The following is a 12,455-nucleotide window of genomic DNA, read 5'->3' as shown; positions in this document are numbered from 1 at the left end:
ACGTTGTAAGTGAAAAACACCAACAACAAAAAAACACCAAAAATAATACCAATATTAAATGATACCAATTCGGATAATACTTGGAGGTTGGGAATTCAATATTTTTGTTTGTTTGTGTGTGTGTATAATCTTTGGATACACGAATGATGAAGATAAGTGTGGAGTCGTCTATATATATATATATATATATATATATATATATATATACATGCATACCCATTGACCAATCCACATAACATATATATATATATATATATGAATCGGCGGGATACGGAAGCAGACACGGGAGAGTGAGAGGGAAGCTTTTCCCACCATGGGGATTTCACTGCCCTATTTTTGTTGTTATTATATTACTATTATTATTTGTGTGTGTATTTGTGTGTAAGTGTATGGGGTGGAGGTCTTTTTTTCTTGCATGCAAGGATGACTTGTCTATTGTTTATTTATTTATTTTTTCCAACATCTTTTTTGTTGTTTTGTGTGACTGGCAGGGAATGCGCCGTTGGGTGGCTGCCGCCTCCCTGCAGAAGGGATTCGACCATTTTTGTTTTACGCCACGTGCTTTTTGGAGTCGAGGAGTTTTGTCTTCTCTGGCGGAAACATCGTGTTTTTATCCGCGGCGGCGTCGTATTCGACATGTGCCTTCGTCTCCATCTGCGCGGGTGCTGCAGAACAGCTGCCGCGGGTTCACCTCGACGTCTGCCGCCACCATGCGGTTTGGAGGGATTGGAAGAAACAGGCAGAAGCCCGCCGTGAGGGAATGGGACGAGCATGGAACGGCGAAAGGGCAGCAGTCAACAGAGACAACAGACACGGCGCTGCGGGAGATTGAAAGTTCCATCTCTGCGCTTAGGAATGACATCTTGCGGCAATACAGTGACGTCTTTAGCTTTTTGCCGTCCGCCGACCATCGACACTCGATGGTCATGCTGCTCGGCAACCACAGCGCGGGAAAGTCAACCATCATTAATTATCTTCTCGGTCGTGCCGTGCAACGGACCGGGGTTGCACCGACAGACGATGGATTCACCATCATTCAGCGTGGCGACCGGGATAGTGAAGAGGATGGTCCCACGAGCCTCAGCGACCCGCGGTACCAGCTTCAGGATCTACAGAAGTTTGGTATGCATTTTGTGCACCGGTTCAAGGTCAAAACGCGGCAGTTACCGCCCTCGTCAAACGTCCCATATGGACTGATGATTGTGGATACACCTGGAATGATTGACACCCCAGTCCACGTGAAGGACCGCACATCATTGGAGGGGCAATTGCGCGGGTATGACTTTTTGGCGGCCACGCGCTGGTTTGCATCTCGCTGCGACGTCATTCTTCTGGTGTTTGATCCGGCCAACCCCGGCACCACTGGAGAGACGCTCGATGTCCTCACAAAATCTCTCGCCGGATTTGAGCACAAGTTCCTCCTCGTGATGAACAAGGTGGACATGTTTGACAAAGCGACGGACTTTGGTCGCTCCTACGGAGCCCTCTGCTGGAACCTCAGCAAAGTCATTGAAATGAAGGACATTCCACGCATCTACACCACTTTTATACCAGTGAAGACCGCCTCAACCGAAGAATTGGAGGCCACGACGCCGCTGGCGTCTTCATTGAATTTAACGCCACTCGACTCAGCAACAAAACCAATAGAAGAATCAGCGGCGGTTTCGGTGGAAGAGAGGGTTGCAGTGGTGGCGATGCAGGAGTTTGTGAGGGAGCGGAACGAGGTGATGGAAGAGTTACTGAGGGCTCCGTTGCGCCGTCTTGACAACCTCATCACGGAGACGGAGGAAGGCGCGAGACGGATCCTACTCGCAGGCCGCGTATGCAACGCGATTCTTTGGAAGTATCGTCAGAAACAAGTGATCACGGTTCTTGCATCATCTGCCTTGTTGGGTTTGGGCGCACTGATCCTCACCGTTGGCGGCATAAGTGGCACGACGATTTCACTCGCCGGCATCACCGCTCTCGCTGCCGCAGGATCTCTTTACGGGTGCCTCGCTTATTTAAAGCGCCTAGAAAGTGAGCTTCTCAACGACAGCGACGCAATTTTTGATCGGCTGTTTATAGGGCGCGAGAAATCGTTGGATCTTCAGCTGCGCTGGAGGAACATTGTGAGACCGGAGCTTTTGGACCTGGCGTCTTCGTCGGCGACGGCAGGGAGGGGCGTCATTACATCCCTACCGACCCTCAGTCTGTGGGGACAAAAAAGCATAACCTCCATTTTGAAAAATGACATTCCTAGGCTTCGGCTGAGGGTGGCAGATTACAAAAATACGCACCACATCCGTGGCGGCAAGCATCCAACATCCACTTATTCAGGGAACCGTTAGTGTGTCAAGCAGAACCTCGCGGTCTATTGCTTGGCGGGGCAGGCTACTGGCCGTGTGTTTATTACGTATATACAAGATAATTTATTACCACTGTTGGGGGGCTTATTTTTTTTTGTTGCATCTGCTTGTTCTCGTGCTCCGAAGTCTCTTGGGATATATTTATATTTGCGTCTTCTTTATTTGGTTTTTTTTTTTTCCTTCTTTTTTTTTTGTTGTCGTTTTGGAGCGCACAGCTGCAAATGACAACGGAAAAAGAAGGAAAAAACAACAACAACAACAAAAAATAAAGAAGCAAAAGGCTGCGTAAATGAAGAGACACACGTACATACACACATAAGGGGAAGGGGGAAAGAAAGAGGCGCATACATGCGTAACATTTACGAGGATTTTTTTTTTTTTGTTATCTGCCTTTGTACGCGTCTTTTGTACGTACATGGAGGGCGGTCCGATGGTAATTTGCCTTTTTTCCTTTAAATTATTTTCTCTTCCTTTCTATTTCTCTATTTATTTATTTTTACAAACCAAGCGACTCGAGACAACAATGAGCCACATGTACATTCTTCAGGGGAATTCCCCTCTCAGTAAGGCGGTTTTATGCGTGCTTCGGATGTTTTCCGTTCCCATGGAACAAATCCTCACGGACGGCACACACTTTGCCGTGAATGATGGGTCAGTGATCCACATTGGTCTTCTCCCGATTTTGATGGTGCTTCGCAAGTCCTCAGAAACTCCCGAGTTGAGAGCATTTGTCGGGGCGGAGGCCGAGGTGCTTCCGCTGGTAAATCAATGGATTTCAACAGCACTTCTTCTCTCGGCGGATGCTGCGGGTGCTCGGGCCACTGCCTGTGCAACAACACCTCTCGCCACACATTTCTTTGCGGAGATTGAGCGCTGCGTGGAAAGCTTCAAACTAAAAAATGGTTTTCTGGCGGGAACGCCAAGGGCAACTGTTGCAGACCTTCTTCTTTACGCCGCCATTCACGGGCACCCGAATGGGTTGACCGAGGCACTACCATCCACGCTGGCGTGGTCCCACCATGCACAGCAGGATGCGTACCTGGAGCCAATTCTTTCGGCGCCGACCGCAAAGGCAACGGCGGCGGCTCCCAATGCGTCAAAGGTGAAGAAAACGATTTACGTGAAGCCGTCAGAGGAAGAAATTTTGCGCCGTCGCCAGGAGAAGGAAAAGGAGCAGAAGGCAAAATTGGCACAAGCCGCTAACGCCTCCACTGCTGCCACGTCGTCCGGCACGAAGGATGGTCACACCCAGAAGGGGGGGCAAAAGGAACAGTCACAGCAGGCTGCTGCACCTGACCCGAACCAAATTGACATTCGCGTCGGACGGTTTAAAAATATTAAACGGCACCCGGACGCCGATCGTCTGTACGTGGAAGAAATGGATCTCGGCACGGAGACGCGTACAATCGTCTCTGGTCTTGTGGGACACTACACGGCTGAGGAATTGGAGGGGTCCCTGTGCCTGACTGTGTGCAACATGAAACCGAAGCCACTTAAGGGTATCAACTCGGAAGGCATGATACTTTGCGCATCCAATGAAGCCGAACTTCGCCTTGTTCAACCACCCGATGGAGCCAAACCTGGCGATCGCATATTGTTTGCCGACGCGTTTAACGCAGAGGCACTAAAAAAGACGAAGCAACTTTCCAGGCATGTCATGGGTGATTTGATTGGGTTTCTTCACACGGACGGCGAGGGCATTTTGCGTTGGCGAGACATCCCCGCACAGCACGCCCATGGTGTGGTGAGGGTTCCCGACATTACTAATGCTATTGTGAAGTAGTAAAACAACTAAGCAGGAAGAGGTAAAAAAAACAAAAACAAAAATAAAAGGAAACGATACCGAAAAGTTAGAAGTTTTGGTGGAAAAAAGGAAAGGAGGAGGGATTATTCTGTTCGAGGGAGGCAATAATGGACTTTGTAAATGCGGTGGGGGATATGCGGATTTATCCTTCGTGGACGATGGATACCGGAGTGTGTTTTTCATCGCAGCCTTCTTTTTTTTTTTTTTTTTTTTGTTTTCTTTTTCCCTTTGGAGTGTACCTGCACATTCACCTGTTTTTTTTTTTTTTTTTTTTTTTTTTTGCGGTTGTGAGTTATTTATTTATTTATTTTTTTTTTTTTTGATTTCCTTTTTTTTTTTTTTTTGTTTGTTTTTCTTTTTCCCCATGCAGTGTCGCTTCTTATTCGAGCAGATAACGTAAGGGAAGGCAATATTATTGTTGGTGAGCAGATTTCTTTTGGCAACGATGTATCGGTCCAAGAAATCAGGTGGACTGGCTGCATCCTCCGCGACAGCGCCGGAACACTCCGTTGGTGCGGTCCAGGAAGAGATGATGCCGAACAACTCCCCCGATTTTACGATTGCGACAGGTGTGATGGCCTTCAAGGCGCGACTGATGGCACCTTTCATGCTGTACGATCGCTCGATTCGGCAGGTGGTGCCAAACCCCGCACACGACCGTGTTTATCGTTCTGAGGTGACTCGTGTGCAGGGCGTTGTGCTTCGCGAACTTCGGCACGCGCTGGAGCGAGAAACTAGCACCACCCCTAAAGAAATGCTCTACGGAATTCAAAAAAGTATCATGCTTGCCTATGCTTCTTGTGCCGTGTCTAGCGATGTGGAGGCACTTGTGCCAGTGGCCTCGGATGAGGAGGCGATGGACGTTATGCCACGACTAGAGAGCTTTTTTGGAGAAAGAATTGCCTCTTCTAAGGCTGTGGCGTCGCTTGCGGCTGTCCTCTCGACCGGTATTGTGCGTGATAGCTACAAGGAGGCGTGCAATCGTCTGGAGGCAAGGCTTGCAATGGAGGAGCAGCCCCAAGCGAAGAAAAAACGCACAAAGGAAGGACATTTCGCCCTGGAGGCGACAAAGAAGAACACACAAGATCTTTTTCAACTAAGAGCTTCGTTGTTGACGGCGTTTGAAACCATCAGCACACCTTTTAATGAAAATGGCACCACACCATTGCCAAACAGCGCCACGGCGGATGCGACGACGGCGGTCCTTACGGTAGAGTCGTATTACAGTCTTCTACGTTGGGTGCTTATGATGCAGCCGGAACGCCTTGAGCTAAAGGTGGCCCACTCTACAATGGCACTTTACCAGGAGCCTCAAGCCGCAAAGAAGCTTTTTGCCAAAGTGACTTGCTATGATCCTACCACCGGTAAGGTTGTGATTGAGCGCACGACGGCTGATTCCAAGTGGGGTATGATGATAAATGCATCCGGCGCTCTGGTTGGTTTGGAAAATGCACTTCGAAACGCGACACCTGCAGGGGGTGCGTTGTACCACGCTCTTCAGCAAAGAAAGGGTGGCCTGTCTATTTTCGACATCAACAACGTTCACATTGGCGGTGTTGAGGGAGAGGAATTGGGAGAGGGAGAACACGAAGAGATGGCTGACGCCCAAACCAAAGCCACTCGCGTAGAGAAGATAAAAAAGGTACTTCAGGGGTCGGATTGTGTTATTTCATTACATGTGGAAAAAGTGACGACAATGGGTGAACCACAGGAAGTTGCATTTGACGCCATACAACAGGGAGGGGAAGAAGCCTCGGGGCAACAGGCGGTTCTCATTCTAAAACGACCATCCATTGAAGTGCAGTGGAAGCTTAAGATGCGTGTGCATACCGAGGGTGTTATAGTTTTGGAGGACTGTTCCGATTCTCTGCCGGTTTCTGAGGCAGCCAGAAATTTCCTTTTCTCCCACCGTGGGCATTTGCTCCTTGTGCAGGTTAATGGGTGCGAAGCAACACATGGTGCCCTTCTCATGGACCTGATTCGCAGTTCCTTGTACTTGGTGCTGCGGCTCCAGGTTGTGGACAACGTCGAGCAGCTCGTGGCGGATGCAATTTCCAAAAAACAGGGCGAGGCGATGGAGACTGTACAAAGTGCGACAGTTTTTCATGAAGAGCGGGAGACGAATGAGGATGAGGAGGCTGAAGTGGCCCAACACCGAGCACTGTTGGAGCAGCACAACATTCATCCTGACGAGCCCCTACCGGAGGTAAATGAATTCGAAGACGCATCATTGCCCAAGAAGAGGGGACGCCCAAAGAGGCTGAACGAGGCAGAGGATGCGGTGGCCGAGATGACATTAATGGAGGCGCAGGAGGAGATGTCAGCAGCCGTCACGGAGGCAGAAGAGGCGCCACTGGCCAAGAAGAAGGGACGCCCAAAGAAGCTGAACGAGGCAGAGGATGCGGTGGCCGAGATGACATTAATGGAGGCGCAGGAGGAGATGTCAGCAGCCGTCACGGAGGCGGAAGAGGCACCACTGGCTAAGAAGAAGGGACGCCCAAAGAGGCTGAACGAGGCAGAGGATGCGGTGGCCGAGATGACATTAATGGAGGCGCAGGAGGAGATGTCAGCAGCCGTCACGGAGGCAGAAGAGGCGCCACTGGCCAAGAGGAAGGGACGCCCAAAGAGGCTGAACGAGGCAGAGGATGCGGTGGCCGAGATGACATTAATGGAGGCGCAGGAGGAGATGTCAGCAGCCGTCACGGAGGCAGAAGAGGCGCCACTGGCCAAGAGGAAGGGACGCCCAAAGAGGCTGAACGAGGCAGAGGATGCGGTGGCCGAGATGACATTAATGGAGGCGCAGGAGGAGATGTCAGCAGCCGTCACGGAGGCGGAAGAGGCACCACTGGCCAAGAAGAAGGGACGCCCAAAGCAGCTGAACGAGGCAGAGGATGCGGTGGCCGAGATGACATTAATGGAGGCGCAGGAGGAGATGTCAGCAGCCGTCACGGAGGCGGAAGAGGCGCCACTGGCCAAGAAGAAGGAAAAAAGTCAGGGCGAGGGGAAGCTTGGCGGGAGTGTGTCGCGTAAAAGGAAAAAGCTATCGAAAAGGATCCTGAAAGAAATGAAGAAGAGAGCGAGGGAGGAAAAAAAGAAGAAACTTCGAGAGATGAAAAACCGGAGGCTACTTAAGGCAAAAGAGGCGAGGAAGGCGGAAACTGTCAATAAATCTTCTCCCCTTGAGGAGGTCGCAAAGGAACAAGGGGTGCTGGATACGCCGGTTGTGAATATTAAGTCTCACTCAGAGTTAGCGGCTGAGGAGGGGAAGAAAAAAAAATCCACGAAACCGGTATCATCGCCACCAACAAAACCGTCACCACCAACGAAACCGGTATCATCGCCACCAACAAAACCGTCACCACCAACGAAACCGGTATCATCGCCACCAACGAAACCGTCACCACCAACGAAACCGGTATCATCGCCACCAACGAAACCGTCACCACCAACGAAACCGGTATCATCGCCACCAACGAAACCGTCACCACCATCCGCGGCAGTCGAGGAAGTCCGCACAGTCACCAGCTATGCCCCAACGGTGTCCGCAGTTGAGCTTAAGAACGCTCCTCCTCTTACATTTGAAAATGCGGTGACATTGGACCGGTTTGACGGCTCTTACATGGAACTTCGTCGTCCAGATTTGAAGACACCGTGGAACATGAAGGTTTCTTTTGGCGGGGATAAGCTGGTGTTAACAAGTCTTCCACCAATTTCAGCCGCTCTGAAAACACATCCGTTTTTGAAGTCGTTGCGACCCGACACGAATGGTCAAATTAATTGGCTCGTGGACAATGTCAACGGGACGGATCTCACGACAGCGAACAAGTCTTTGCGGGCAAAGGCACTGGATCTCATGAAAAAGACGAATAAAATCTCACTTCTTCTTCGACCACTTTCAAAGTAATTATTTGGTTTTTGTTTTCATGCCCCTCTTTGACCCATAAAGGTTGGAAGCAGCCATGAGAAGGGCTCACTGTCCCATCCATATTCTGCGTCCTAGTCGCCCTTATCGCCAATAACTGGCCTCTTTACGCCGCTTTTTTCATAGAGGACAAATTTTTTTTTTTTTTTCTTTCTTTTTTTCTCATTTATTTATTTATTTTTATTTTCATGTCTGTCTGTCTGTGTGCGTGTTTGTGTGGTCGCCTGGTTGGTGGCGGGTTCCATTTTTTTACAGCACATTTTTGAAGAAGAGAAAGAAGGAAATGAGGACACATAGAGGAAGGGTTTTTTTTTTTTTTCTGTGTGTGTGTGTGTGGATGTGACAGAACATGCGGTGACTGTGGAAGAAGAGGAAATGGGTGAGATCTATAGAAGGAAAAGAGGGGGAGGCGGATTACTGTGCGTGTTATGTCGCTGCCTTTTTATTTTCCGCGTTTTAGGAAACTCTAAATTACGCCTCGAAACTGGACGGGGCTTAAAATCAAGAAGAAGAAGAAAAAAAGCGAAGAAAAAAAAAAAAAAATTCAAAAATTACGCATACATACAGCGTATACATATTTGCCGTTTCAGATGAGGAAAATTTATTTATTTATTTATTTATTTTTTCTTTTTGGCAAAGCCTTGCGGGTTGAAATAATAATAATTATTGTTTTCTTCTTGTCAGTTTTGCTGGTCGTGTGTGCATGTTGTTTTTCTCCTCAATATTTTTTACTTTTGTATCTGCTCCTTGTTTGATTTTACTATCACCCATGCTGCCAAGCAGGAAGGTTCATCCGGTCCACGACGGCGGCTAAAAACCTAAGAGGAAAACGACAACAACAACAACAACAAAGAAACAGGAAGAAAGGGGAAAAGAGATCACCTTGGCTGAGGTGCGTTCCGCAGAAACAACAACAACAAAAAAAAAAAGAAGCGGAGCACGTCTTTTTTTTGTGTGTGCGTGGGCGCGAATATGGCAGCGAAGGAACTTTTGGCAGACATGCGGGCTTTGTTGGAAGCAATGGAGGGCCAAGAGGCGAGGCCAATCGAGCGTGGAGAGGGAGACGCCTCCACGGAGGAGAATCTCCGTACACCATCGCCATCGCTAGAGGATAAAATCGGGCAGTTGCTGGGCGCACTGCGGTCAAACGGCGTTGACGACTGGGCAGGAAAACCCGCACAAGAAGATTTGGGTGTCCGTTTTTTTTCTCAACCCCGAGAGGGTGCTGGTAACGGCAGGGTCAGAGAGAATACGCAGACAACAGATGGAGACACGATCGACAGCCTCATGTGCGAGTATCTTGGGGCGGTCAAGCAGGTTTGGCGCACCGAAGATCCACTCGAAGAATAGGGGCTTTACCCGTCCGCCTTCAACCAACAGATTTTTTTTTTTTTTTTTTTTTTCTGTTTTTTCCGCAAGAAAAAAAACCCGTTTATACTAAACATCCATTTTCACAACAAGAGGCGTGCAATAAAAAAAAAAAAAAAAAAAGGCTTTCCGCGTTTTAAACGCTGCATGTACATCCGTCTTTTTTTCGCTATTTCACGGGACGCCAAATGAAGTGAAGGGAAGGGTAGGCAATGCGCGGGCGGCGTCTCTCGGTATATTCTCCTGCACTTCCAAAAGCCAGAGCCGCCGCGCGGCGGGAGAGAAAAACGGAAAGGCAGAGCGCGGTCCACGCGCTCGCGGCGGCGTCTGGCAAGGCGCCCATGCCCGCCAAGAGAAGCCCTGATTTCGGCGGCGGCGAGGGTCGGCTTTGCCGGCCAGCCGACGTCCGATGATTGAGAAGAGGGCGGCCATGGAGCTCTCCACGAGACGCCGAAGACAAGACCAGGAAAAAAAAAGGCCCGAGATCGGCCGCAAGAGTGCGATGGCGGAAAAAAAGGGGACGCTTCGGCAGCAGGCTGGGGAGAAAAACCAACAGCAAGGAAGCACCGCGCGGGCGCCGAAAAAAGAAACAAAAAGGCAATCGAAGAAAACTGTTTTTTTCCTTCCCTCTCTCTCGTCTTTCCGCGGTCTTTTTTTTTTTTTGCGCGTGGATTGTGGTGTTTGGGAGATTCAAAAGGCTTTTAAGAAAGCTGTTGCTGTTGTTATTGTTGTTACCGTTGATTTTATTTTTATTTCTTTTTTGATGGGAACTATTTTTTTTTTTTTTTTTTTTTTTTTTTAAGAGCTTGTGAAGAGAATGATCGTGGTAGAGCTGGCTAACCTATTGTGTATATCCTGATAGAACGAGTACATTTCTTTATGGTACTTTTCTACCGTATGAATTTTTGGGAAGAAAACGACTTTAAGGGTTAGGGAACCGATAGAGGCCAGATAATTTTTTACTTTTATTTTGCCATTCCACCCAGCCCCTCGATTCCCACCTCGCGGTGGGGTCTTGTGGCTGGAGGACCCCAAAGTCTGCCACTTCGTAAGTAATAATATTTCGGATCTGAGTACAAAAGACCACGTGAGTAGTCAACAGAATACATATATATATATATATATATATATATATATATGTTATATTTATTCAGAAGAAAAACATGAGGCAATTAACTACCTCTGGGGTACCTCTTTTTCCTTATCTTGTTTGGTTTTTATAGATAATTTTAGGATCCAGTCAGCGGCCCAGAAGATTGTTCTGTAGATCTCTGCGGCGCCTTGGCGTCGGCGCTTGGCCGCATTGTGGCGTGCCGTGCGCTTTTTCCTCTGCTTTGGCCGCAGGTCCCCTGCCCCCGCCCTTCTCTCCTCCCTTTGTTTCCCAAGAGCAAAGCCAAGCCAAGCAACCTAACCACACTTTATTACTATTTGTTTTTTTTGTTTTTCGCAGACAAGGATGGCAACCCCGAAGCAGGCAGCGAAGAAGGCGTCCAAGAAGCGCAGCGGCGGCCGCTCCGCGAAGGCCGGTCTGATCTTCCCCGTGGGCCGTGTGGGCTCGCTGCTGCGCCGCGGCCAGTATGCCCGCCGCATCGGCGCGTCGGGCGCTGTGTACATGGCGGCGGTGCTGGAGTACCTGACAGCCGAGCTGCTGGAGCTGTCCGTGAAGGCGGCGAGCCAGCAGGCAAAGAAGCCGAAGCGCCTGACACCCCGCACGGTGACGCTTGCCGTGCGCCACGACGACGACCTCGGCATGCTCCTGAAGGATGTGACGCTGTCGCGTGGTGGTGTGATGCCGAGCCTGAACAAGGCGCTGGTGAAGAAGCACAAGAGCAGCAAGAAGGCGAGGGCGACGCCCAGCGCTTAGAGCGGCCTTCAGGCCAAGCGCAGAGACGGGGCGCAACATGTTAGATGCACCTGGGTGGCCGTCGTCGCCGAGCCACGGTGACCCACACGTAGCCCCATAGAATAGGATTGTTTTTTCGTTGTTTTCTTCTTGTTTTCTACGGCCTCTCTCCCCACTGTTGTAGGGGCTTGTGAAGAGAATGATCGCGGGAGAGCTGGCTAACCTATTGTGTATATCCTGATAGAACGAGTACATTTCTTTATGGTACTTTTCTACCGTATGAATTTTTGGGAAGAAAACGACTTTAAGGGTTAGGGAACCGATAGAGGCCAGATAATTTTTTACTTTTATTTTGCCATTCCACCCAGCCCCTCGATTCCCACCTCGCGGTGGGGTCTTGTGGCTGGAGGACCCCAAAGTCTGCCACTTCGTAAGTAATAATATTTCGGATCTGAGTACAAAAGACCACGTGAGTAGTCAACAGAATACATATATATATATATATATATATATATATATATATATATATATATTATATTTATTCAGAAGAAAAACATGAGGCAATTAACTACCTCTGGGGTACCTCTTTTTCCTTATCTTGTTTGGTTTTTATAGATAATTTTAGGATCCAGTCAGCGGCCCAGAAGATTGTTCTGTAGATCTCTGCGGCGCCTTGGCGTCGGCGCTTGGCCGCATTGTGGCGTGCCGTGCGCTTTTTCCTCTGCTTTGGCCGCAGGTCCCCTGCCCCCGCCCTTCTCTCCTCCCTTTGTTTCCCAAGAGCAAAGCCAAGCCAAGCAACCTAACCACACTTTATTACTATTTGTTTTTTTTGTTTTTCGCAGACAAGGATGGCAACCCCGAAGCAGGCAGCGAAGAAGGCGTCCAAGAAGCGCAGCGGCGGCCGCTCCGCGAAGGCCGGTCTGATCTTCCCCGTGGGCCGTGTGGGCTCGCTGCTGCGCCGCGGCCAGTATGCCCGCCGCATCGGCGCGTCGGGCGCTGTGTACATGGCGGCGGTGCTGGAGTACCTGACAGCCGAGCTGCTGGAGCTGTCCGTGAAGGCGGCGAGCCAGCAGGCAAAGAAGCCGAAGCGCCTGACACCCCGCACGGTGACGCTTGCCGTGCGCCACGACGACGACCTCGGCATGCTCCTGAAGGATGTGACGCTGTCGC

At 49.7% G+C, this 12,455-nt stretch overlaps 6 protein-coding genes across 6 annotated transcripts, besides 18 other annotated features; all 6 read left to right on the top strand.

Moving 5' to 3' along the window:
• Positions 1-12,455: a sequence feature (heterozygous, Esmeraldo-like haplotype).
• Positions 170-257: a microsatellite.
• On the top strand, positions 390-2,330 carry Tc00.1047053508321.60 (hypothetical protein, conserved; the record flags this gene model as incomplete). The annotated part of the gene is made up of 1 exon (XM_802087.1): positions 390-2,330. The coding sequence occupies one exon, from the start codon at positions 390-392 to the stop codon at positions 2,328-2,330; it is 1,941 nt and encodes a 646-aa protein (XP_807180.1).
• Positions 2,515-2,541: a microsatellite.
• Tc00.1047053508321.50 (hypothetical protein, conserved) lies at positions 2,764-4,131 on the top strand (the record flags this gene model as incomplete). The annotated part of the gene is made up of 1 exon (XM_802086.1): positions 2,764-4,131. One exon carries the CDS (start codon positions 2,764-2,766, stop codon positions 4,129-4,131), a length of 1,368 nt encoding a protein of 455 aa, XP_807179.1.
• Positions 4,343-4,376: a microsatellite.
• Positions 4,407-4,512: a sequence feature (A-rich).
• Tc00.1047053508321.40 (hypothetical protein, conserved) lies at positions 4,598-8,056 on the top strand (the record flags this gene model as incomplete). Its single annotated transcript, XM_802085.1, has 1 exon — positions 4,598-8,056. One exon carries the CDS (start codon positions 4,598-4,600, stop codon positions 8,054-8,056), a length of 3,459 nt encoding a protein of 1,152 aa, XP_807178.1.
• Positions 7,446-7,624: a microsatellite.
• Positions 8,209-8,261: a sequence feature (A-rich).
• Positions 8,578-8,617: a sequence feature (T-rich).
• Positions 8,674-8,697: a microsatellite.
• Positions 8,903-8,925: a microsatellite.
• On the top strand, positions 9,047-9,424 carry Tc00.1047053508321.30 (hypothetical protein, conserved; the record flags this gene model as incomplete). Its single annotated transcript, XM_802084.1, has 1 exon — positions 9,047-9,424. One exon carries the CDS (start codon positions 9,047-9,049, stop codon positions 9,422-9,424), a length of 378 nt encoding a protein of 125 aa, XP_807177.1.
• Positions 9,456-9,486: a microsatellite.
• Positions 9,544-9,565: a sequence feature (AT_rich).
• Positions 10,152-10,196: a microsatellite.
• Positions 10,216-10,242: a microsatellite.
• Positions 10,243-10,703: a mobile genetic element.
• Positions 10,546-10,592: a microsatellite.
• Tc00.1047053508321.21 (histone H2A, putative) lies at positions 10,899-11,306 on the top strand (the record flags this gene model as incomplete). Its single annotated transcript, XM_802088.1, has 1 exon — positions 10,899-11,306. One exon carries the CDS (start codon positions 10,899-10,901, stop codon positions 11,304-11,306), a length of 408 nt encoding a protein of 135 aa, XP_807181.1.
• Positions 11,468-11,938: a mobile genetic element.
• Positions 11,771-11,827: a microsatellite.
• Tc00.1047053508321.11 (histone H2A, putative) lies at positions 12,134-12,455 on the top strand (the record flags this gene model as incomplete). Its single annotated transcript, XM_802089.1, has 1 exon — positions 12,134-12,455. A coding segment is annotated over one exon (322 nt), but the record flags the coding sequence as incomplete, so codon positions are not given.

The sequence above is a fragment of the Trypanosoma cruzi genome, genomic scaffold (genome assembly GCF_000209065.1).
Source record: "Trypanosoma cruzi strain CL Brener 1047053516775 genomic scaffold, whole genome shotgun sequence".
NCBI lineage: Eukaryota > Euglenozoa > Kinetoplastea > Trypanosomatida > Trypanosomatidae > Trypanosoma > Trypanosoma cruzi.
Note: the sequence above shows the minus strand (reverse complement) of the source record. Positions and strands in the feature narration are given on the sequence as shown.